Raw genomic sequence first — 26,647 nt, 5'->3', positions numbered from 1 at the left:
TGTGCAATTGGATCTGCAAAGATTTTCTATCTGTAGCAGACTTCAGTGGCCACTACATGTCCCTGCAATACTGTAAAATGCAGTTTGCAGAATGCTCACATGGCTTCAGAAAAGTAGTGCTTTCTGAAACTCGATTAAAAGTAAATAAGGAGAAGTGAAAAGAAAGGGAATTAAGAGGTATTAAAGTAGAGATTCTTTTTCTAGCCCCTCTGGTGAAAGATATCCTATAACCATCTGCCTACATCAGAAATGAGTATGAAACGTTACTATTGTGCTCATCTAGAGCAAATTAGGTGGTAGTATGGAAATAAATACAAGCTTTTTAATGAAATATACAAATTAACGCTATGTGGACAACATATTTTTTTCCCTTGTCAAAAATCTGGGTGATCTGGTAGACCTGGCAGTTTGTCCCCACTGGACCTGAAAAAGCCCCCAAATCATATTTGATATTCACAAATAATTTTGTAGATGCTAAGCAAATTCAGGATATTGCAAGAAGAAGAAAAAGAAAAAGCATCCATATGTATCTAAGTAAAACTGTAATCTCATCTGTCTGAAAGAGATTTAAAACGCCATATTATACTTGTTTATACATGTGTGTACGTAATGTGTACACACCGACAGGAACTGTCGTTAGATAACATATGCAGTCATAACGGGTAATCAGAGCATGAGGAAAAAAGAAAAAAAAAAGACTTACTCAAATCTCTGTTTCATTTAATTGCGAAAAAGCATTCGGGTTTTTTTTAGATCTTTATGGAAAACAGGATTGCAGGCACATATATGTTTCATAAGATTTGTTTAAACAATCACCTTCATAATATGAGAGACTGTTTAATCAATTTCCTTCATTGCTGTAAATTATTTGAAAAGTAATTTTATGATCAAGACAACATAATGTTGGTCCCATTGCAGGGGAGGTGGAACTAGATGATTTTTCAGGTCCTCTCCAACCCAAACCATTCTATGATTCTATGATAATAACGATAAACTAATACAAGACTGTCATATAAGTAAAATCCTATTACTTTAGGATCAATTCTATCCCAAATTAACAAAACAAGGAAAATACTAAGAATCTGGAAGAAATAAAGCATACTATTACTCATATAACTATCAAAAAGGAAAAAAATCCATATAGGGTGGGTTTGTGTTTTTTTTTTCTTCTTTTGGTAGAACTGGACGTGTGGTCAGGGGAAATTTGACAGAACTCTAACAGAGCCCTCAGATATTTGAACTTGTACCACTCTCATCACTAGTGACACCTAGAAATATTGGTAGCTAGTATCTACATAAACTCATCCATAATGAAGAAGACAAACTATATTGTTATGAAGACTACAGCTGGCTGCAAGACAAAAAAATACAGAGTGGTGAAAAATTATGAAGTGTTACATTGAAGAAAGACTGTCTTCATTAATAAGTGGGAGAGAAGACAGCTGTCACGTTAAATATGAGAAGAGGATGCAAAATTAGGAGTAAATGTATAAAAGCAACTGCAGAAACAGGAATACAAAGGAATTGTGTGATAGGCAAAACAAGCAGAAAACAGTCAATGGACGTTCATACTGAAAATGTACAAACTGATAAATTACAGAAACAACCTCAAACTGAGTTATTACAACCAGGAAGAAATCTAGAAAGCACTACTGTGGAAAGAGACTATGCAGATTACAAAATGCAAATTACTTTGGAATACCACATGGAGACATGAGTCAGGGAGATTGTAGTTACTGTCTAAGCCATCACTCCACCTGCAATCTTGAATATGATCCTTGTAAAACAAAGATATTTGCAAATCATTCAAAGGTTACAGAAAGCAGAACATTTAAGAGGAGATTCAGGTTTGCATATTTAAGCAAGAATAGTGCCTTGAAAACAAAGCATGCAGAAAAATACCTTGAAAATAAGGTATATAAAACTAATTACGAATACAGAATTTATGTATATATATATATATATATCTTACTTAGGTCAAAACAGTATGTACAAGAAGCAAATAAGAAAAATGCAATTTGTACTGCAACATGATCAATACGCAGTCAAGTATTAAACTGCCCAAATTAACTCTTCAAGAACAATATGCCCTATCCCTGGAAGTGTTCAAGGCCAGGCTGGATGCGGCATTGGGCAACCTGGTCTGGTGGGAGGTGTCCCTGCCCATGGCAGGGGATTGGAACTTGGTGATCTTTAAGGTCCCTTCCGACCCAAACCATTCCATAATTCCATGATTCCAGGAACATAATGCAAGAGCATAAGATATTGAACAAAAGTTACACTTCTGACAAATGTGTAATTTTACAGCAGATTATTTTAAGCTGTAAAATAAATAGAAACGTGTAGTAATAACATAAATTTGTGTTTTTCCTAACTGGCACAACAGTGTATGCTCCACTGCAAGAAAATGTGATGCTTTTTATGCCTTGTGAATGCATGTATGTGAAGGGCAGAGGGTGTTTTTTCCCTGATAGACCTAAAAGGTTTTTCTCCCATTATCACAGATACGGGGCTGTGTGCAATTGTTTTGGCTTCTTGGTTGCTCAGCATGAAACTTCTTTCATTTCATGGTGTTGGGTTTTTTTTTGTTTTGTTAGTTTTGTTTTGTTTCAATCTTTGCACACCAATAACGCCTAGCCTGAGCTTTGGCTTACAATACTTACTGTTCACTGTCCTCACCCTGCTTCTTAGAACTCAAGTTCTGTTCATTTTTGCAGAACAAAGCTTTTAAAATCCTGTGACCATGATGTAAAAGGCTAAGGTTTTCTACAATAAGGAAGGTGGGAGATGTGTCCTTCTCCCGTTTGGATCTCCCAAGCGGTTACTGGTTCTCTTTAGAAAGACCGCTCCATTTGAAACCTGACAAAATCCTTTTGCCTTTCCTGTTCTCAGCCATATCAATGGGTAAATCAGTCCCATACATTACCTAAAGAGAGAGAAAAATCATAAAAGATAAATACTTCTGGGATGGTCCCTCAGCAACACTGTTTTCTGAGAACTGACTGTTATCTTGGTCCATTATTTTTCTCCTTCCTGTTTTTCTGGACAGCTTACTGCTGAATTAAGCCAATATAAACATAAAAGCTAGGTCCCAATAACCAAGCAACATACAGTGATTAGTACACAAAAGAAATTTATTCGTCACATAGTAAAACAAAACAAAACAAAAAACTCTAAATGAACATGAATAACTTCTTGAAAGAACACCTGTCTTCTAGTTCTCAATGAATTTACATTTTATAATTTATCTATCATTTACCTAATTTAAATTTTAGCTAGATTATACATAATTCTTTAAAAATGAAATTAAATACAATTGAAATAATGCAATAGCAGATTTTTATGAATATATTTACTTGTATATATAAGATACTTATAAAATTTTATTCAGATTTTATAAATTAAGTTATTCATATGGATACATAAAACATATAGAAACATATAGAAACATGAGATGTAAACATGTATCTCCTACAACTCACACTGAGAGACCCTTACTATATCAAAAATATTTCTACCTCATCTCCTGCTTTCATAAAATTCTACAGAGTGTTTAGAGGGTTTAGCCACACTGAAGAATTGGTTGTAAATGCTACCAGAAAACTTAAGATGCCCTCTGTGCTACAAAACCTTTCTGACATCTATCAGAATTAAGTACTGAAGACACAAAATTGACTTCAGTTCTAAGATCAAGGTTTTTTTTTTAATTTTAGGGTTATTAACTGGAAATAGATCACTACACTAGGAATATTTGTTACTAATTAATGTATGACATATATTTCTCATACATATTTTATTTCCATTTCATTCCTGAACCTACCCATCCTTATTCACAGAGTTACTGGGATAGTGTCCGAAAAGTATGCTTAGCATCTTACTAGTCAACAGATTTGTAACAGCAAGCCAAACCATCTTCAAGTATTTGTTAATTTATTGTAAGCAATGTTTTCTACTACTTGGCTTGCACTATAGATTTATATTTTTTTCAGATTTGTAAATTTGCAAGTGAAACTGAAACTGACTGAAATGTATCTCACAAACAGCGTATTAAAAACTGCAAGCACAAAGGGAGAAATTCTGCTACATGCCTCCTAACCTAATGCAGAAGTAATCCTCTGACAATCCAGATTTGCTTGTTTACCACCATAGTTGTACCAAAAACTTCAAAAAAATAAAATAAGCAGAAACAGGGAACACCATCAAACGAGTAAACTGAGATCTTATGCAGCTTATAAGAAACATTTTCACACCATCCATTTTATTTTTGTTCTGTAACATCTTGCAACCTTAATTATTACAGCATTAGAAAATTGCAAACAAACAAGTTTGAGACAAATTGTGAAAAATGACTAAAGGTTATTATCTGTGATGATGCACCCCTTCACTACCTATTGCACAAAAATAAAAGTGTACAGCAGCATATCCATGGCCAGGTACAGGGATGAGAACTGCCATGTCAGGCAGGTAATCAAAGTAAAATTGCTGACCAAAAGACTCACGCAGTGTCATGCCAAAACCTCCCCTCCTAGAAGTCAAACAAATTGCCACATTTCTAAGTGGAAAACAATTTCAATGAAAGGAAAAGGCTTGTATAGCTGCTCTAAATTATACTTAGCTAACAAATTCTGTATAGTTTCTTTAACAGTTCTCCTGTAGCTCCATCATGCAAGTAATTGTTAACTACTGTGTAGTATAAAATTATTAAAATGTTTATTTCCTAATGTCAAATCAATTATTAAGCACATAAGAAGCCTTATGAATGGCTTGAATTATTAATTTCTATTTGTCATTTGGTCTCGACTTCAGCAACATCAGAACAATGCAATGATACTTGAAATTTGAATTGCTTGGTTTCAGTACTCTCGGAAACATTAACAGATTTATTGATAAGTGTTCTTTCCCATCACAGAGGAAAAAGCTTGCCACATTCAATTTTGCATATTTATCTGAGACATATGTTTTTATTGTACTTCTATGGAGCTACGTTAATGCTTTCCTTAGCAAAATTGAATCACATGACTTGCACAGTAAACATCACAATGCACATAAGCTATGTAATAATCTTGATGAAATCTGCAATCAGTTCAGCCTTTGTACTTAATTTTATGATTTGAGATGGAAAAATCACTAAAGGAAATGGAGTAAAGAAAAATAAACTAGCAGAAAACTAAGGTTTCATAAGGTTCTTCTGATAAAGGTGTAGGAAACATTCAGTCTCTTCTGGTTCATATTACATCAAACCTCTCTCATAAGACTTACAACAATTGCCTGAAGAGATCAGAAATATAGCTAGATTATTATACCCTGAAATTATATTTTTTAAGACTACTGCTCCAGAAGAACTCTGGAAGGATAAAAGACATTTAAATAATAAAAAACCATGAACTTTTATAACTCAGAAAATCCATCTCTTTAGTTTTGGTATACATTTCAGGTACAAAGTAAATCTTCATTTAGACTAGTTCGCTAGTCCCCAGGATGTAAGTAATGTATAGGACTAGGGGACTAAAACAATGCTCCTGGATCACTGGTCTATTTCCCTGCTACTGAATACACAGAATGACTCTTAAAAAAAGGATAGCATTGTTGTCGACGGAGGGAAGACACAAACGCTCAATATGAGTGTTAAGTATGCTTCAGCTTTAATGGATAGCTCAATTGTCTTTTATCGTGTACAGGATAATTAGCTCATACATATTGCAAAAGCCAAGCTCCTTATTGGCAAGCGTTATCTACTGCCCTATCTGTTAGTTCCGCATTCTTCTATCCGCTAGTTCCCATTGCTAATCTAACTATAACTCCCAGGGCAGTATGCCCTCTACTATCATTGTTTCTAATTGCCTGGGATTTTTCACAAGAGTTCCCAGACAAGCCTTGCGTACGTGTCTTTGCTCTTGTTTCTCTAGACCAGCTGGGTGCGGTAATCCGCCATTTCCTTATCTTGCAGCTGTATAATATCAATGTGATTACGCGCAGCGAGCCAGTCCTCAACAATTCCCCCGTTTTTATTTTAAACCAAAAGCTTTCTATAGATTTTTCTATCAATCACCGCACACACTGCAATAAGCAAGGTACAATAAGCAACAGGGTCAAAAATCTCATGCAGAACTACGATTGTAAAGTAGTATGCCTACTAAAATCTACATCAGTCAACAAGCCACTAAGCGCTAGGAATGTTGCTTCGCAGCGATACTGCTTCTTACTCGCACAGCACAATCACACAATCACACAATCACACAATCACGCAGAGAGGCCTCCTGCACTTCTCATTCATACCACAAGACAATATCACTTAAAATAATTTGTGTGCAGCTTCAGGAGGTCCTTGTCTGCTCCCGTGGTGAGCGGCTGAGAGTGGAGACCCCTCCGAGGAAAAAATGCTCGGGGTGCACCTAGGGGCGTCCGTTCCACAGTCGATCCCACAGCCGAGCAGAGCGGCTCCTGGCGCAAGGAAGGATGCTATTATAGTTTATATAGTGACAGTAAAGAGATGCATTGCAATAAGGAGCACGTGTGGCAGCTCAATCTGCGTGAGTCCTTGTGCTAGGTGGATCAGAAGCACTAGATGCAGAGTCAAAATCAGCATTTCGTTCTCTGGATCCATTTTCCTGGAGTGCAGGCTTCACGCATCGGCTAGGCACCCACACTGGACCTGAGGGAGTAGAGACACAAACATAACCTCTACCTATATATATGATATCCACGGGTCCCAACCATTGGCCCGTTTTCATATCCCGGTACCGTACTTGCAATTTCGGTTTATTATGTCTATCACCTGCAGGATAATGTCTTTTCGCGGGGGGTTCGTCAGTCTCACCAAACACACACAGATAGTTAAGAACAAACAAAACTTTCGCCAGTCTCTCTCTGATGTCCATAATGTCCTTAAATTTATCAATATATTGCTTGAGTGTTTGATTTGCCCTTTCTACAATCGCTTGCCCCGTCGGCGAGTGTGGAATGCCTGTAATATGTCTGATACCCCATTGATCCATAAAGGTCTTCATGCCTTTACTTACATACGCTGGCCCATTATCTGTCTTAACTGTTTCGGGCACCCCCATAACTGCAAAGCAGCATGTAAGATGTCGTCGGACATCCCGTGCTCTTTCTCCGGACTGTGGTGTTGCCCAGATCATATGGCTATATGTGTCAATCGTAACATGAACATATTTTAACCTTCCAAAACTGTTTACATGAGTTACGTCCATCTGCCAAACCTCATTGACCTTCAGGCCTCGCGGGTTCACTCCCACTCCTATTCCTAGTCCCATATTATGGTGACTACAAATAGGACAGGCTTTCACAATCGCCTGAGCATCTGTTCTAGAAATACGGTATGCCTGAGCGAGTCCTTTAGCATTCTGGTGGAACGTAGCGTGGGCTTCTCTAGCTTTACAGAACTGAGATAAAGGTGCCTCTCCGGCAATGCCCGCCACCAATCGATCAGCTCGGGCGTTGCCTTCCCCTAGGCCTCCTTCCCACTGATGGCTCCTAATATGGATGACTGCGTAGGCCTCTGTCCTCTGATTTATGGCTTGTCGGAGACTTATCAATAATTCCGCCAAGCGTTTATTCTTAATGTCCCGCAGACTCGCATCTTCAATGCGACTAACAATTCCCACAACATATAGTGAGTCTGAGACAACATTCAGCGGGGCATCTTTCCATTTTAAAAATGCCCAGACAACAGCATAAAGTTCCAAGGTCTGTAAAGAGTCTCTTAGTATAGCTTGTAGAGTCTGTTGGTGCCATTCAGTCCCTTCTTTCCAGGTAATTGCTGCTGTACGTGACCGTTTCCCAGCATCCGTAAAAACCGTAACAGCGTTGGGCAAAGGTTCAGTCGATCTCTTTGGTGTGACAAGCCAACGCTGGTTCTGCATCCATGCCAAAGTTGCTGATGGAAGGGGCTTCGCCACAATCTCGGTTCCATCTTGCAGTAACGCGGCCTGGAGCTCTGGCGAATTTCGCAAATACCATTCTAAATCGCCTTGCCTAATTGGAACCCAAATTGTATTAGGCGGGGTACCGTCTATCTGTAACACCCGTTCGCGCCCCTTTTTTATAAGCTCCGCGAGCGAAAAAACTCTTTCTTGTATTGTTCTTCTTGGCTGCAGTGGTGGTGCCAACCATTCCAGGACTTTTATTTCCGGCCCCTTTTCCCCCGTTTTTAATTGTTGCTGGGTGATAGCTCCCATTAAATATTGGGAGCCACATAGTATTGTAAGATCGAGCGGCAGCCCTTCTGTCCGGCGCTGGACTGTGTGTGATGCAATCATGGAGGCAATTTGTTGAATTGTGGCTTGCTGTTCTGGTGTTACCGAGACAGGTGCTGCTGGATCCGTGCCTTTCAGCATAGGGCGCAGCACATTCAGCAATTCGTTTGGAATTCCCACAACTGGTCGTACCCACTGAATGTCTCCCAACAGTTTTTGGGCATCATTAAGAGTTTTAATGTCCATTTGTATAGATATTTTTTGTGGTTGGATGCAGGCGTCAGTAATGTGCCACCCAAGGTATTTCCAAGGGCTAGTTTCCTGTATTTTTTCTGATGCAATGATCAAGCCTGCTTCATTTAAATGTTCCCGTAACAGATCTTTCTGCTGCGATGTAAAAGGGGTTGGTTGTGCCATCAGGATGTCGTCCATATAATGATACACTATCACCTGAGGCCATTGTTGCCGTAGTTGCTGGAGCGCCGCGTCCACATATATCTGGCATAGCGTGGGCGAGTTCTTCATTCCCTGCGGCAGCACTGTCCACTCGAATCGCTGATCAGGCCCTTCCCTATTGATGGCGGGGAGGGTAAATGCGAATCTTTGGGTGTCGTGGGGGTGCAGCTTAATTGTGAAAAAACAATCTTTCAAGTCTATAATCAGCAGAGCCCACCCCTCAGGTATCATGGATGGGTTAGGCAGACCAGGCTGCAAGGCCCCCATGTCATACATCTGTTTGTTGACGGCTCGGAGATCATGTAACAGCCTATACTTCCCCGACTTCTTCTTTATTATAAAAATAGGGGTGTTCCATGGGCTAACAGATAGTTTCAAGTGTCCTTGAGAGTACTGTTCCTTTACCAGGGCATGTGCCTGGACTAGACTTTCCCTTTTTAGTGGCCATTGCTCAACCCATACAGGTTGTTCCATCTTCCACCTGATGGGGATTGGGAAAGTCCAAGCAATGGCCGTATTTATAAAGGGTAGCCGTCCGATGTCAGCACCATTCCCATCTGCGCCAGTATATCTCGACCGATCAGTGCGTGCACCCCATCGGGGAGTGGTAAGACGGATACGGTGCAGGTAACTAATTTTTCACCTATGGTGATCCGCAACAGCGGCGAGCGCTTCGCAAAAGTCATGCCACCAACTCCACTGATGGTAGTGTTTGTGTCTCTGGCCGGCCAATGTGGCGGCCATTGTTGTGTACTTATAATGGAAACATCGGCTCCGGTATCCAATAGTGCCTCAACTCTTATGGTCTCGTCCCCATATGCCACGTCAACCGTTTTCCGGGGCCTCTGTTTCAACCCTATTGTTAACATTGCCATTCCTCCTGTTGATCCAAATGCTCTCGATCGTCGCGGTTGACTATGCAGCGGGGGAACCTTTGCTGTCAAGTGTGGCAGAGGCACCAATTGAGCCAATCGGGTTCCCTTTGGTATATGCAAAGGAGGGAACATGGCCGATACCATAATTAGTATTTCCCCGGTAAAGTCTTTGTCAATAAGGCCCGTTAACACCAAAGCCCCATTCAACGTTGCTGATGAACGTCCAATCAAAAGTGCGCCAACAGGTTGATTATCGATTTTTACAGGTCCCATGACACCTGTTTTCACTGTAACAGGTTTGCTGTCCATTAGAGTCACATTCACTGCGGTCGCCAAATCCAACCCGAGGCTCCCTCCGGTGGCTGGCTGGAGGTAAAGGGGTTTGTCTTGGCCGGACTCCCCGTCGTTGTTGTCGCCGTTGAGGGGAAAGCCGCTTTTTGTGTCGTCGCGGGGCGGCGGTTCCCGCTGGCCCTCCCGTTTCCCTGGGCCTTCCTCCGGCAGACGGTCTCGTTGTGCGAGTTGGATTGGCAATGAGGGCACCACACGTTCGCTGTCCCGCACTGCCTCTTCATATGGCCCACGATACCGCATCGATAGCAACGTAGTGCAGGTCTCCCTGATGAGCGAGGACCTTTCCTACTTTGCAGGGGGGCAAGGGCGGCAAATACTTGCGACTGACTAGCTTGCAATCCCTGACTGATACTCTCTCCTACCTTGCGGATGGCATCGACCAAAAGGGCCTGTGAACCTATTGGTATTTGCGATAATCTATCAAGAGCCTCTTCTATAGTCCAAGTACTGGGCAGCGTATTTAGTACGTTTCGAGAAGTTTGATTACAATTTTGAAGGGCACATTGTTTAAGAATAGGGCCCTTGAGATATTCGGGTAACCCAGCTACCTGTATAGCTGCGGCAACCCTATCAATAAAGGTTCCAAACGCTTCATCTCGCCCTTGCTTGATGGACATATAGGAGGGCATTCTTCCAGGCTCTCTAATTTGGTCCAGTGCCATCCTAGCTAGTGTCATGGCAGCTTTTGCCTTATCCGGCCCCATTAGAGCCTGGGCCTCCAAGCGATTGTATGCACCGACCCCCAAGAGCTCATCCAGCGTGACCCCGTGTAGTGGATCTCCGGGCTGGCGCTGCACCGCAACTGCCTCCTGACAAACTGACTGCCAGTGGGCATTAAACAGCAGAATCTGATGCTGCGTCAGTATTAGCTTCATAATATTACGAATGTCGCCGGGGAGCAACACATTAGTGGACCACAGATAGTCTAACATCTGTTTTGTTGGCTCCCCACGTATTCCTGACTCATTTACCGTGGCACGCAATTGGGTCAGAATTTTCCAATCCAGATTCGTCATAGTAACAGTTGTCTGGCCCTGGGCGTTGGGCGGAGAGTACACTACGGGGAAGGCGCCTACAAGCTCTGTCGCCGCCCCGACATCGCCTTCACGCAACGCCTCCCCTGCAATCTTTGCCCAAAGTCCTGCCCTCTCCGACCCTCCTGACTCGATCCTCATATCTTCTAAAAATGGATTCTTATTTCTCCCTTCCCCTGTCGCCTCTTCCTCGGGAGTTTCCGGGGGTAGAGGAGGCGCACTGGGTTGTGCTCTCTCCTCCCCTCCCCCGGGGGCCGGGGGTTGAGGAGGCGCACTGGGTTGTGCTCCCTCCTCCCCTCCCCCGGGGGCTTTCATAGTGAATTGCCGGACTGATGGAGGGAGGGGGTACGGATTGGTCTCTTCATCCGCCCTCATCGTTTTGCGCAGCCGCTGTGTCGCAGCGGCTGCCACTTTCTGCTCTACCCGATATATCGTTAAAGCGTTCGTAACAGCCCGCCATGGTTTTGCCAGCTTCTTAGCCGTCTTATTCTCACTAATCATTTCCTCAAACAATATATCACCAAACTTACGCCACTCATCCTCCTCAAACAATGTGTCAGGGTTAACAAAGCAGCCCTTCGCCACCCCATAGGCCACTAACCCCTGTAATTCTTTATGACAATCTATATCTGGCGTCTTACGCTTTTCTAAAAAGCACTTAAGTAAATCAATTGCCGCCTGTTTCTCCATGCTTACTCACGGTGCCGTTGCCCCCGTGCAAAGCGTGTCTTACGCTTTTCTAAAAAGCACTTAAGTAAATTAATTGCCGCTTATTTCTCCATGCTTACTCACGGTGCCGTTGCCCCCGTACAAAGCTTCCGTTCGCGGCGTTCCGGCGGGACCCGCTATGGGTTCGTCCCGGGCGCTCTTCCCGAGTCGCCTTCTGCTCGCCCCAATCTTATGTTCCGCGGATTCCGGGTTACGTAGTCAGAACCGGCTTTCCCCTTGTACTCCGTATACCGGCTTACTCGTTCAGGGTTCTCGTCCAGCAAGGTCCCTGTTCGGGCGCCATTTGTTGTCGACGGAGGGAAGACACAAACGCTCAATATGAGTGTTAAGTATGCTTCAGCTTTAATGGATAGCTCAATTGTCTTTTATCGTGTACAGGATAATTAGCTCATACATATTGCAAAAGCCAAGCTCCTTATTGGCAAGCGTTATCTACTGCCCTATCTGTTAGTTCCGCATTCTTCTATCCGCTAGTTCCCATTGCTAATCTAACTATAACTCCCAGGGCAGTATGCCCTCTACTATCATTGTTTCTAATTGCCTGGGATTTTTCACAAGAGTTCCCAGACAAGCCTTGCGTACGTGTCTTTGCTCTTGTTTCTCTAGACCAGCTGGGTGCGGTAATCCGCCATTTCCTTATCTTGCAGCTGTATAATATCAATGTGATTACGCGCAGCGAGCCAGTCCTCAACATAGCATTCCACCGTAAAACCAATTAATTAGTTTAATGCTTATTATCCTGTCTGGAAAGCCACTCCACAAACTCAGTGCTCTAGTGGCTAAGGGATTTATTCCAATTTTGAGCTTAAATTTCATTTGTGTGTGTGTGTGTGTGTGCTTGTGTGTAAACAGACCTTCAGTACCTTCTTCTCCAGCCTGGTGTTTACAACCAGAGATTATCTGTAGATGGCAGTCACACCACTCTCAGCGTTCTTCTCTTCTGCTCCTCTATACCCAAATCAAATTCTCTCACAAAACAGGCTCTCTCCTTTGTCCTGGTGATATCACTTGCTTCATTTGTTGCAGTTTCAGTTTATCTTTTCGCATGCAGGTGACCAGAAATATACATAGTGATCCAGGAGAGGTTTCATCAGTGCCTTATCTGGACATTTTGCCATCGTAACTGAGTCTTTTATGGACGCATACCATAATGACTAAATGACCAACTAATGCACCTCCTCTTGATGCTGCTTGTCCCTGCTCATTTTCTGCTGATGATCTCTTGGCCTATAGCTGAAATTTCTGCTGTTAGTTCCCAAATGCAGACACCTAGCACTTTGTATTATTAAATTTCATCTAGTTGCTATTACTTCAGTCCTCAAGGTCATGCTGTTCTTCCCCTGTAACATCCTGATCCTCTGCGGTCTTAGGACTCTTAGCTGTGCCATCAACAACCTTCATTACAGCAGTGACATTCTGTTGCCCCACCACTGCCAAAAGCACTAATAAAGGCAATCATTCCCCAGAGAGCTCCCCAAGAAATTGAACCAGCAATATTCCTCGTGTCTGATGCTCTCTGAAGTCGCCCCAGCTGCCATCTCCGTTCGCCTATATTTACAGTTACTTTGATAACTCCCATCTCCTCTAGCTTTCCTTCTGGTTTACCATTTGGCACTAAAACAGATTTTATTTTTTTTATAAAACTGCTTTCCCTACTTAAAAAAGAAATCAGTTCTCTTTCCTCGAACATGCTGCCATCACATACCAAAGGTTAACAATGGCATATTAGTTATGCTAACAGGGTTTTTCACAGGCTCCACACACGATTTTACTATATTAATCTACCATATTACTGATTTTAATGACAAGCTGGCAGGTCTTTAGTAGCTCAGCTTTTTCCTGTCTTATATACAGATATAGCCATACCAGACTTGACAAACACATTAAAATGTCTTGCTATTAAGCCTGTGCCTTCATATGTCTATATATATAAAAAAAAAAAGAATATTAATATAAAAATAATCTGTTCTTCTCCTTCCTCTGATATCACTGCAGATAGGACTTGTAACTTGTGGATTCTGTGTTTCTTCCTTTTCTATCACACCTATTCCTAAAGCACAATTATTTTCACCTTTTCAAACAAACTACCTGGTTTTCCTTATGTCCTTTTTCAGGTGACTATTAAACCATGATCCTGCAAGATATAGTTCCTCACTCAGGATGGTCTGATTACCCTTGAGCTTGAAAAAGTGGCAAGCCTCCTCCTACTCCAGATCTTGAGCCCTCTGCATAGTTCACTATAACTCATCCATGATTTCCTGAGCTGCAGGAACTTCACTGGCACCCATCCTGTTCTCCTTCTCAAACATCTAACTGTTTTGGCACTGCTTAACTGCACATTTTATTAGTAATTTACAGCAGGGCCAACTTCAGGTAATGAAGGTCCCAAGCAAGGTGTGGAAATGAGGCCCTAAGTAATTCAGTGCAAAAAAATGTTCTTTCTTTTCCATGAACACATCCAGCTTGCCACAGACACAGCTGTCTTGTGCAACTGGGAGTTCAGACCTGCCAAAGGCACACACACACCTCTCCGGTTCTGCACCATTCACTTTGCTCACCTCTAAACGCAACTCTACATCTTCACTCAGAGGCACAGGCCCCACATTGCCTCAGGAGCCCTCAAGCAGGCAGTGGCCCCACTGATATCCTCAGATGCCAAGAGAATATCAAAGAAAATGAGAATAATAATCATAGAATCATAGAATCATTAAGGTTGGAAAAGACCTCCAAGATCATCTAGTCCAACCGTCCCCCTTCCACCAATGTCACCCACTAAACCATGTCCCTAAGCACCAGGTCCAACCCTTCATTGAACACCCCCAGGGACGGTGACTCCACCACTTCCCTGGGCAACCCGTTCCAATGCCTGACCACTTTTTCTGAGAAGAAATGTGTCCTAATTTCCAACCTAAACATTCCCAGGCACAACTTGTGGCCATTCTCTCTAGTCCTATCACTGGTTATCTGTGAGAAGAGGCCGACCCCCAGCTCCCCACACCTTCCTTTCAGGTAGCTGTAGAGAGCAACAAGGTCTCCCCTGAGCCTCCTCTTCTCCAGACTAAACAACCCCAGTTCCCTCAGCTGCTCCTCACAGGACTTGTGTTCCAGGCCCTTCACCAGCTTCGCAGCCCTGCTCTGGACACGCTCCATGGCCTCAACGCCCTTCTTGTAGTGAGGGGCCCAAAACTGAACACAGTACCAACAGTGAAAATTTGGCCTGCACTTTGTACATCAGTGGAGTTCCGAGGCCTGAAATCAACCACTCCACAACAACACCTCCTCCATAACAACACTCCTAACAACAACTCCGATGAGGAGAGGCTAAGGACACTTGGCTTGTCTAGCTTGGAGAAAAGAAGGCCAAGAGGTGACCTCACTGCTCTCTACAGCTTCCTGAGGAGGGGAAGTGGAGAAGGAGGCGTCGGTCTCTTCTCCCTGGTCACCAATGACAGGAGGAGCAGGAACACCACAAAGCTGCACGAGGGGAGGGTCAGACTAGACATGAGGAAAAATTTCTTTACCATGAGGGTGTTCAAACACTGGAACAGGCTTCCTAGCGAGGTGGTTGATCACAGAATGGCTCAGGTTGGAAGGGACCTTAAAGATCATCTAGTTCCAACCCCCATGCTTGTCATTGTTGATGCCCCGTGCCTGTCCATGTACCAGAGGCATTTGGACAGTGACCTCAGTAATATGCTTTAACTTTTGGTTAGCCGTGAAGTAGTCAGGAAGTTGGACTACATGTTCTTTGAAGGTCCCATCCATCTGAAGTAAACCTATCCTATCCTATCCTATCCTATCCTATCCTATCCTATCCTATCCTATCCTATCCTATCCTATCCTATCCTATTCTATTCTATTCTATTCTAAACACACTAAAACAAAACAAAGAAGCCCTCTAGGTTCAGCTTAAAAAGTAGCGTTTAGAATAAAATAGCCAAACATATATTCTAAACACATCACTCCATGGATAATTTTTTTTTGGAAATCAGAAGTGTCAAATCCTGCTTGAAGTAATTTCTTTGCTGTAACTGAATATAGACATGGAGGAACACATCTGGTGCCTGGGCTGTGCATTTATAACTAAATAGAGTTGAATACCAAAATCCAGCAATGATAGAATTCATTAGACTAGCATAATGCTGTATAATTACCCTCTTTTTTTTTTACCATCCACTGTATGCCTTAAGAGCTCTTCTTACCCTTTGATATCAATGAGCTATGACATATTTACACACACCCTGTATAAAAGGCTGAGGAAGTATTACACATGTCAAAGGATGACACAGAAAGGCAACTGTTGTACAATAACTATACTGTCAGTGAGACAAGAGGAAAGTAATTTAAATTCATCCTCTGGCATGTAACTTTACAGATAGGTACTGGATTTACATTTTGTTAGAAAGCAGAATCTTTCTTTGAAGTCCTAACACAACAAGATCACCCTTCTCCATCAGCACTGGTTCCTCAGCTTGCCTGCTGTGCAATATTGGCTTTCCACCAAACACACCATCTACTGACGGTGGCACAGACCTTTCTAAACATCTTCCTGGGGTCTTTCTTCATTGAAACCATCCCCACACATTATCACTCACATCTTAGATTTGGAAAGACCTGCCAGGAGGCAATAACTCTCTCACAGCCATTACGTGACTTCCTTTGCTCTGCTTCTTTCCTACCAACTCCAGCTAGGTGCCCTGTGACTCCTGCCAGACCTCCTAGAGACAGCCCAGCCTCCCTCCATTGGGCTGTAATTCAGTCTCGTGTGTTTAGACTCTATCAAAATGCCCAAGTTCCCTGGGCCACCAGGATAAACCGGAGGCTCCACTGCCAAGTCTGGCAGTCTCAGACTGACAGCAGTGAGAGAGGGCAGCCACACTTTATAATGACAGTTTGTCAAGTACCAAGGGCATTTGCCACCATTGCCCTAATTTCTCCATGTAAAGCCACCCACTGCCTAGGTGGTACTCTCTCCATCTCTCTCTCGCTGTGCTTGCTTCTCTTCACCATCCATAAAGAGGAGTGAGAGAGCTTGGTGCTAATTGAGGAGTTAAGTTAGTTGGTAAGGTTGATAATGCAAACATCCTGCAAATTGTCTCCGCTCATGGATGGGTTCATGATTACTCCCATGCAGCTGAGTGCCAGCTACAGCCTTTGGATCAGGCTCAGCAGGCAATTAAGGATCCAGTACAGGGCTTGCAGACAGGCCCCAGGGATGAAGCAAGAGTCTGCAGCCGCCTGCTACCCCCCTCAAAATGCGGCCAGATCCACACCTGATAATGGCTTTCTCTCCAAAGCTGTAGCTGCAGCTGAACAAGAGACAAGGAAATGCAGACAGATAAAAGCGGTCTGCAGGGACAACAAAAGCAAGCTGAAACCAATTATGATTTGCACTTATTTCATACCAGCCCACAGGACTCTTAACGCAAAACAATGGCGCTGACCGGCCGCCTCATTTTCAGTCCTCCATTGTTCATGAAAGTTATTTGAGCTATGTGCCTCCAGGCACAGGGGGAACTGCTCTGCATTAAATATATATTGAGTTCATAACTAGAATAGTCTCTCCAAAGTTGTATTTTCATTATAAATAAAAGCAGCAAAAGTTCACACCTGAGGTACCTTCAACAACAGAGAAAATTGGCATTTACCACTTAAAAACAGCCAAAAGGAACATTAAAATCATCAAGCCAAAAAAAACAAAGGATACAGGGTTGTCTTTTGAGTTAGGGGAGGAGGTTGTGCACAAATGAGAAAACAACACATTCTTTCTATAAACTATGGTATGCAGGAAATTTATCTTTCGGCAGTTACTAGTTTAAGAATATGGAATATGGAATTAAGAAATTCCATATTTTTAACAAGCTCAGGATTCAGAAGACATGAAAGATATGATGAAAAGAGTATTTTTAAACTCTGCTAGGCCAGAACAAAAGTTAGGCTGTAGTTTGAAGAAAATGAAAGTAAACCACCTGTTTAGTAAAAAATTGTACATGAACTGGTTCTTTTTATTATTATTTTGATCATTTTCCAATTAGTTATTTGACAAGGATATATTTGAAACAGAACTAATTTAAATTTTACTTCATATTTCTTTTCTTTCATAAAAAGCGTAAAGAAACAAGAAAAAGACTCTAATAAATCAAGAAAAATGTGTTTTAAATTCACAAAATGTAAAACTTTAAGAAAGAATCTGTCAGTAATCCCCAAGGAAGATTTGCTTTCATATATAATTATAGGGGAGAACACTGATTACTGACCTACATAGTCCTGATTCAGAGCAATCAAAACACCAACATTACAGGAATACACAGCGGTATTGTACTACTGGCTGTTTTTTTTTTTCATCAAACTGGGTATTAGCCTGCTGTGTAAGATGTCAAACTCCCAGAAAGATTTCCATATTTCTGTAGGTTACTCTTAACTGACAGTAGGTAAAAGAATGCCTACAGAAGCAAACACCAAGACAGCACTGCTATTCGAAGGATGAAAATTTATTCTGGGGCAGCAAACCGTCCCAGTGCAGGGAGCCCTGAGACATCTGTCTTCTAGAAGTGGTCAAGGGCAACCCTGCCCCAGCACCTCTCCTGGCAGAGGATGAGCACATGGCACAGCCCAGCTAAGCCACGTATGGACAGCGGGGTCTGGGAGTACGGACAGTGCTGTCTGGAAGAGCCCTGCCTGCCCCCAGCACAGCGCAAGGCAAAGACAGGGGCTGCTGTGGGCAGATCAACCAACACTGCTCGCTCCCAGAGGTCCTCTTTCCAAGCGACTCTTGCATGCCAACCAAGGAACAGACTGAAACATCCGACCACTTGTGTCGTGGCAACCTGCTCGAGGACGATGCCTCTCCCAAGAGCTCTGCAGCCCTTCCTGCTGCAGATGGCCAGCCAGGTCACTCCGGTGCTATGGGAATGCCTCTATTTCCCTAAGAAAGAAGCAGGGCAGGACAAACCACCTTGACTGCCTAAACACAACACCAAGACTGCAACTGCAGAATCCATTTTAGATCTCTTTCATGCCACATGCTTTCGAAAATCATTATCATCTCTCTCAAATAACAAAATGAAACTCTGTAGAATTTGCAATGAAAAGATAACATGGCTAATTAAATATATGCATCTAAGCTTGAAAGCTTGAAATATTCTAGCATGACATCCCACATCTGGAGATAAAAATAAATAAAACAACAAAGTAAGACCATGTGAAGTACCTAGACTTGATATCACATAGATACAGGCACACCCATGGTGAAATCTGCATCTAGAGAAAAATATTGCACGTTCTAATTTTCTTTTAATCACATTCAAGCGTGGCCTGGTTTGGTAGTTCCAAATACTTAAAAAAAAAAAAAAACAAAAAAAACCAGATTCACAGATAATTAATCCCTGAAACTTCCAAGAAAAAGAAAATATAGAATCACTCACAGAGGTAAGGGCTCCTTAACTAATATTAACAACATACATCAGCAATTTAAATCATTTGAATCAAGGACTTCATAGGAACTAGTTGCATACTTAAAGTTCAGTATTTACATAAGTCTCTGCAAGATCCAAATAACAAGTAAGAGAAATTGTTTCAGGTTTATCTTAAAGACCTAGAAGGCATCCCAGATAGCACACTGCAATTTAAAGGTTATACCAAACTGATGCTCAACACAGAATTTTCAGAGGACACATTTATATTATACTATAGTTTTCTTATATATATTATAGTTTTCTTCCACCCTATAAAGAGTTTTACAGTGAGTATTTCAGGAGCATTTCCATGTAGAGGGGAAAGGAAAAGGATAGAGCAGAATACAGAAGAATCTATCAGGAACAGCTCTGGATATTACACACCATTTATTAATATTTCAAAACTGCTGCTATTAAGAGACAACTATACCTTTTCTTTGTCTTCTTTAATTTTTTTTTAAATGTTAAGGGTAATTCACTGTTTCTGTACTCATGTATTTCTCTAGATAGGAAGCTCCCAATCCTTTTTCCTCATGCGTTGCAAGAGAACATCTTGAAGACTGCTAAATTGAGAGCAGTAACACCTTAAGCTGAAGATGGTCTTGAATAAAACTAGCACTTCCGACATGTTAATCGGTCACTAGAATCAAACGTTCATTATACAAGGAAGTTGGTGACTGAAATCAAATGTTCATTATCCCAAGAAGCTTAAATTGTAAATGTAAAATCCTCCATACCTTAAGCATACACATCTTTTTATCATTTATAAAACAGATGCTGGAAGTCTTAGCATGCAAACACTTGGTCACAAAAACATTTTATTAGATGTCCCACAAAAAATTAATGTTGATACTTTTGCATAGAACGGCTCTTGGAAATCTAGCCAGTGGAAGTAAAAGTAATAATTACAACAGTCTTACCTGGTCCCAGGGACAGATGATTCCTCCGAAACACATAAAGAGATATCCCATGGCAACCAGACATACCCAGACCACCAGCGAAAATATACGGAGCAGCTTCTTGAAGACAGGTTCTACGCACACAAGGATAAATATAGCAAAAAAAATTGCTAGGGCTGTTGGAACAGTTATTAAAAATGCCACGTGGTCTTCAATTTCCTGGAAACAAAGGAAAATAAAAGGGAGTTAAAAACTGATGTACTTAAAGGTCAGACAAGGACAAGATACTCTTAACTGACTGCACACAGATCTCAGAAAGACATGATAATATGAATCAAATATCAAGTGATATGAATCAAAATAGGATTTCTTTCACTGTAAGAAGCTCTGATTTGAAGTACTAACTTCATAAACAACTATTAACCACCCTACTACTTCTTTTGCTGAATTAAGAAATATAGTAGTTGAAGCAGATTAAGAAAACTAACTCACACGACAGTAATGTGCTAGGCCTGAAGGACTAAGCGAATTAAAATCTGCAGAAGCAGGGTAGGCTCTCTGCTCCAGATTTCAAAAGATTTCTGTGGTCATTGTGGTTTGCAGGTGAAATTCCAGCATCTCCATTGAAGAATGCAGCTGTCAAAATGCTTCCCAAATCGACACTGCGTCCCTAAGTCCACAACAGCCTTATTTTTCTGACAGTGATATCTACCAGGCACTATACATCTTGCTTCTGTTTGAAGCATTCATCTGTAAGGATGTGCTCTAGACTACATATGCACATTTTTCCTAGCAACTGCTTACTTTGAAATGTGTAAGCAACACACAGAGCAAGGACTAGAACCTAACTGGAAATGAGATTCAGAATAAACAAGAACTGAATTTATTTACAGAACCCACATAGTTACTACACTAATATTTTTAAATCATCTAGCGATAGACGCATTAACAAAGAATACATATTTATTTTTATATTACTATATTTGTTCAAAGGTATCCCTGGCTGAAGTAAAACAGCACTGTATCAAAGTTTGGTTGTACAATCTTCATTGGTTCAGGCAGCTGTTAGGAATTCTAACAGCAACTAGTGGAAGAAGAAAAAAAGATTGCAAAAGCAGACCCCAAATGACACTATTGTAACAGTAAAACCCTCCACAAATTCACACCACATGCAGAAAGGCTTTGTACCCACCTCTCATGCTGGTGAGATGTTTGGGACGATCTGAAGTACCCGTTTGCTGGTTTTTAAGACATCTAAGCACAAAGAAGCAGCATTTCCTTTCCCCTAGTTTTGTAGTTGCTTTCTTAGTGCCTGATACATTTTACTTATTGGTGATTTGCTTAAAGTTTTACTTAAAATATTTTTTATTTTTTTTCTTTCTTATTTGTGTACAAGAGGTAGAGCAAAACAAACAAACAAACAAAACAGTGTTTCAGCATTTATTTATTTTTCTTTCATACCTCAGTAAAAGACAAGTTACACAACCTGCTGTCTATAGGGAGACACATGTGCTGCAGGAATCTTTCACCTCCTTCTCCTCAAACTCCTGGGCTTGTGCCTGTGAGTGCACATGTGCTGAGCACTTCCACGCTTGCTCACTGCCTCGGGCGTGTGTGCCCACTCCAAAGGAGCGCACCCACACCTTCACCTAGCAGAGCTTCAGAAGCCACGGACCCAGGCAAGCATGTAACCGAACGTCAACCCACAGACTCTGGACTTTGGCAGGCCAGCAGAGGCGCTGACTGACTTTCTGCCAAGCTCATTAGCTGCTACGCCATGCGGCTTGCACCATTAGCCATCAGCCATACGGCTCCAAGACCAGGGCGACCAGTGCCCTGGCTGCTGGAAGACCAGGGAAACGCCGCTATCAAAGCCTACGCCTGATCGGGCAGGCTGCAGGTTATCTCTCCTGTACCGTGCCTCATGTATCACCAAAAAGTCGAAGAGAAAGCCCGGCAGCACTTTTTAGAGCTAACACTTTCTCACCTTTCAAACAACATGTTTAAGCTAACTTTCCTTTTTCTGTTTTTGACGGCAAGAACTAAGCTGCAGCAGCAGTTTCCCATAACCCACATTTTTCTTCTGCTTTCCACGCTCTGAAACCAGCCCTTGCAGTCACTTCAGAGAGCTGACAGAAGGCAGCTCATCTTTCAGTTGTCTTTATTCTTTCTTCCCTTTTAAATTTACAAAGTCACACATTTAACCAAGTATCACTGCAACTGATCAGGGTATAAGCAAAAGAATCAAGAAACTGTAAGTCATGATGCTAACTCTGAAATGCAAGCACTAAAATCTTCCAGATATTAAATGCACATATTAAGCACTCAGATGGTCTCACTGAAAACAAACTCATGAGCTTAACGCTAGGCACAGAGCTAAGTGTTTGCATGAGCACAGAGCTGCATGAAGTAAGGTGGATGTCATCCTGCATAGTAACAGACAAAATATCCAACCTAACTAGTAATAACAAGAGCTGCTGATTTATGTTGCTAAAGTCTGTGGGTTTTGTTCATCCCCATCTCTGAAGTTTGTTTCCGTAATTGTCATGGCAATGATTTAGTAATGTCACAACCAGTGTCAGCCCAGATTACATCAAAAGCATTTAACTTAAACCTTTGACTTCTGAACTTCCAGGTGGGATTGCAAAACTCCTGTGACACAGTCAGAGAAATCTGACCCTTCACCTGTGGCAGGTCAGCACTGCATTCCTTGTATTGTCCATCACACAGTCAGGGTTGCAGCCCTGAAGAGGAATCCACAAGCTCCTGAAGGAAGCCACGATTAAGAAAAAACAATCATTTTAATGAGGATAATTTGATATTCCATTGATAAAAATCATGCTACAAATATATATGGCATGAATAGCCATATGCGCTTAGACAATATTCTTCTCTATTTATGTAATATATGTATATACGTTGCTTTCTAGGATGATCTTGCTTTGTAACAAGCAAACAATATTTAGATTTCAGTTTAGAGCATATGTACACACATACAGTTAAATATTTATATATATGTGCTAACATTAGATCAATCTATCAAAATGTTTGCTCCAAATTAACAGCTAATCAGTCAAAAAAATATTTTTTTAAGAGTACACTGACCTCAACACTTAACTGGGCCAGACATTTTGATCACTAAATGAAAACTTTTTTTCTAGTTTCTCCCCTTCTTATGTTGCCTACTGCAAAATTTTGCAGTTTTGTTTTGGTTTAAAAATATGCTGAAAAAAGAACAGATCGTAGTGTTTAAGTTCCTCATCACATGTAAATGAAAGAGATCACCGACTTCAGTGGCTCTTCACCTAACTGAGCTGACTACAAAACCACCAGCTTCTGCTAGCCCTAGGTGCTTACATTTTACCATACACTGTGTATCTAAAGTAAAACATAAATTTAAAGACAGGATAGAGTATACTTTAGGTAAAGAAAATATGTATGAGAAAACAATTGTTATTACAACCTTAATCCTTTCCAGAAAGCCTTGATATATGTTAGGTTTAGGTCAACAGAGGCAGACTGTGTGACGCAGGATTTTATTTTGGAAATAACTTCTAATAATATTTTTCTATTACTCCAGAGAAGCTAAATATTCATGAAATTGTACCTTCAAGAGCAGGACATTTAAAGCATGTAACTTCCAGATCAATATTTGCAATCATCACTGTGTTTAGCATGTTACAAGGTGAAGTCAGGTGCAAAGACAAATCCTGAAGGTTAAATGTTTCATTTGCCTAACCATTTCCCAAGGACAGGAAAAAAAAAAAAAAAAACGCTTTCCTTTTATTTTTTTCATTTCTAGTCTCAGAAATTAAAATACACCAGAGGTAATGGAATTAAAGTATCAGCATGACACTTATGAACATAATGGCTAAACCTATGATACATGGATCTTGCCTGACAGCTCTATCTTCCTCAGTGTTTGCTATCTTGCTGTCTTTTAATTACTGAAGAAATTAAAAAGTCTACCCTTAGAAATTTTTCCAACCCCCATAAATTCATAAGAAGCACGTAACAATCTTGTTATCACCACTAAAATCTGAAGAATCACTTTCATTCATCTTTCCAAAAAACACCACCTTCTCTCATCCTCCATCCTTCTCCTTCTTTTTCCAGATAATGGTATGCCTTCTGTTCAATTTTAAACAGCAGAGCTGCTGTAGAGCAATTCACTGTTTTATATAAGCCACACGACTTCATAAAGTACTCTGTAAAAATGAACAAACAAGCATTTAAAACACCAATTTCAGCATAAAATCTTCTCCCATGGTCTCTCTCATTCTTTTGATACTTTCTCCTTTATTCTTTTCATGTAATGGAATTTGACAGCAGTCTATATACAGCAGGCACCTGCTGGGATATGAAATACCACATACTTGGTCGGAATTAACTCAAACCATTTTCTGTATTAAATCATTACTAAAATCACTTTTTGCTGAGATCAGTGAAACATTTTCTAAATGCAAAAAAAGAGCAATGTTCTTCAAACACTAAAACTATCTGAGATTTCATGCAAATTGTCAAAAGTGCTGAGTTAAAAAAAAATAAAAGAAAAAAACAAAGTAGGCCTCAAAGATTATCTCACTGACCTCTTTACCAAAATAGAATACCTTCCTTTAAGCAGAGTGACTGAAAGAATCTGTTTAGTTACCTTTGTAGCAAAAATTGGCCATTTTTCCTGTAAAGCCTTTTCCAGGACTTGAGAGAAAGAGAGCTACAACGATTTTCAGAGGACATGTCATCACCCTTCTCTTCATAGAAACAGACAGCATTTCAGTTCTCAAGAAATAGTTCCCTACAAAGCTAAAATCTGCAGAACTCTTCTGGCTACTTGTGACTCTTATCCCATGTTTTTATATGTTAGTGAACTTGCTTATGGCTGACTGCACTGGATGCCATCTGCTAGAGAGCTGGAAAAATCTCCTTTTTTTCTGGGAGGTGTTGCTCTCTGCTCCTGGCCAAAGAGCTGTACTACCTCATTTATAACTTCATCAGTGAGGACAACTGAAAAGGTTTGGCTGGCCATCTCAGACTTTTTTTTCCATCAATTTCATCACCATCCTCCCTTCAGAAATGGCAGTGTCTTTAAGGCCAGATGCCATTTCCACGACCACATGGTATTTTCTGGATCCACAGCTCAGAAAAACTCCTCTGCCTTTCGTGCCTACCATTTACCTTTCAGAGCACAGCACTTTGCTTGTGCTTCTTGCTTAGCTGCCTGGTTAGAAGCTTTCTCATGTGCTTTTTTTTATTATTATTCTATTAATCTCTCATTGAGCTCTGTGCAGCATGTTTATGAACAGTAGCAGCAAATTAATTGAACTGTACTTTTTAATCAAACTGTCCTGAAGCTCGTGTTGGCAAAGCTCTTGATTTTCACTACGGCCCTATGTAACTGCATGCCTGAGACTTTTCCCTCTGGTTCAGCGTTCCCTGTTGTGCCTGCTAGATCAATGGTAACAGCATCAGACCGAACATCCAGTTGCTGCATGGAGTCTGTTGTCTTGAGAAACTCACTTCTCTATTAATGAGTCTGACGTGCAGCCTACACTTGCTGTTAGCACACGGGGATATTTGACTGCTCGCTTGTCAGCAGCTGGGCTGGCAGTCCGCGGATCATGTAATTCTGACTGGCTTTTCAGATGCCAAGCTGCCCTGTGACTGTATATACAGCCAGCAAGAAGTAGTTCCGGATTTGTGACCAGTTTCTGGATCATTTTCTGTTTGTTAGTACATTGGGACATTACTGCTGCAGCAAGACTTCATTCAGATCCTCCAGGTGACATTTTGATCACCTCGAGCATTTCCTCCAACTTCAAAATCATGAACAATGGGTACTATAAAATCTCCCCGTAAGAGAAGCTTGGCGTTTTGCACCAGTGCAGTAATGCTGCTGAAAACAACAGGAACGACTCTTTGACTTTACACTGTCTGTCCTAGTTAGCAGAGAGGCACTAATGGTGGTAACACACTGACCAGCCACATAGGTATCATGAACATCCTCGTGGCCACCTACGTGCTTGACTGCAGCACCGACAACTTTTTGCCAGTGGGTCCCTCGTGAATTCAACTGCATATAGTTGTTGTTCTTCTCCTCTCTTACTCGCTACAAAACAATTGCATCCGAATTTTGCCAGGTTTGCCCAATAGTTACGAAGGAAGCTCACCTGCTTCAATGTTGTAGCAATGATTGTCACAGGAATAGTGGAAATACCAGAGATCACAGACTTCCCTGCCTAATGCAAACATCAGACCTCACAGAAGGTCTGGGTGTGATCCTTGGAGGTGCTGAGGAACAGTCACAGGCCATGGGCTGTGCAAATAACAGTAACATAAGGAAGGCTAGGAGGAAAGTCCTGAAGGCAGAATACTTGTTGCTAGTGGAGAAGCAGAGAACTATGGTGGCACTCTCATTAATGTTCCCAGAACAAGATAGGCTGACAAGCACGGGTACAATAAGCAGCTGAAATTGTATTAAAGAGGCAGTTTGATGAAACCAGGGAAACTTTAGGCATAGGGAAGGAGCCTCTAGAAGGTAGCTGAACTTAATCTAAACCAGAAAAAAAGTGATTTTGCTGGCACTTCAAAGGTCATAGGAAAACATTCAAACTGAAGAGGTTACGGGAACACAGT

At 41.4% G+C, this 26,647-nt stretch overlaps 1 protein-coding gene across 2 annotated transcripts in view; it reads right to left on the bottom strand.

Annotated features, from left to right (window-relative positions):
- The window catches only part of ADCY2 (adenylate cyclase 2), a 219,193-nt gene that overhangs the window by 180,364 nt on the left and 12,182 nt on the right, over nucleotides 1–26,647 (bottom strand). For both annotated transcript variants that reach the window (XM_083827173.1, XM_083827172.1), the window contains exon 2: nucleotides 20,036–20,233. In XM_083827173.1, coding sequence (XP_083683299.1) covers nucleotides 20,036–20,233 — 198 coding nt within the window. The remainder of the gene's footprint in view (nucleotides 1–20,035; nucleotides 20,234–26,647) is intronic.

Source organism: Anser anser (genome assembly GCF_964211835.1).
Source record: "Anser anser genome assembly, chromosome: 2".
Classification (NCBI taxonomy): domain Eukaryota; kingdom Metazoa; phylum Chordata; class Aves; order Anseriformes; family Anatidae; genus Anser; species Anser anser.
Note: the sequence above shows the minus strand (reverse complement) of the source record. Positions and strands in the feature narration are given on the sequence as shown.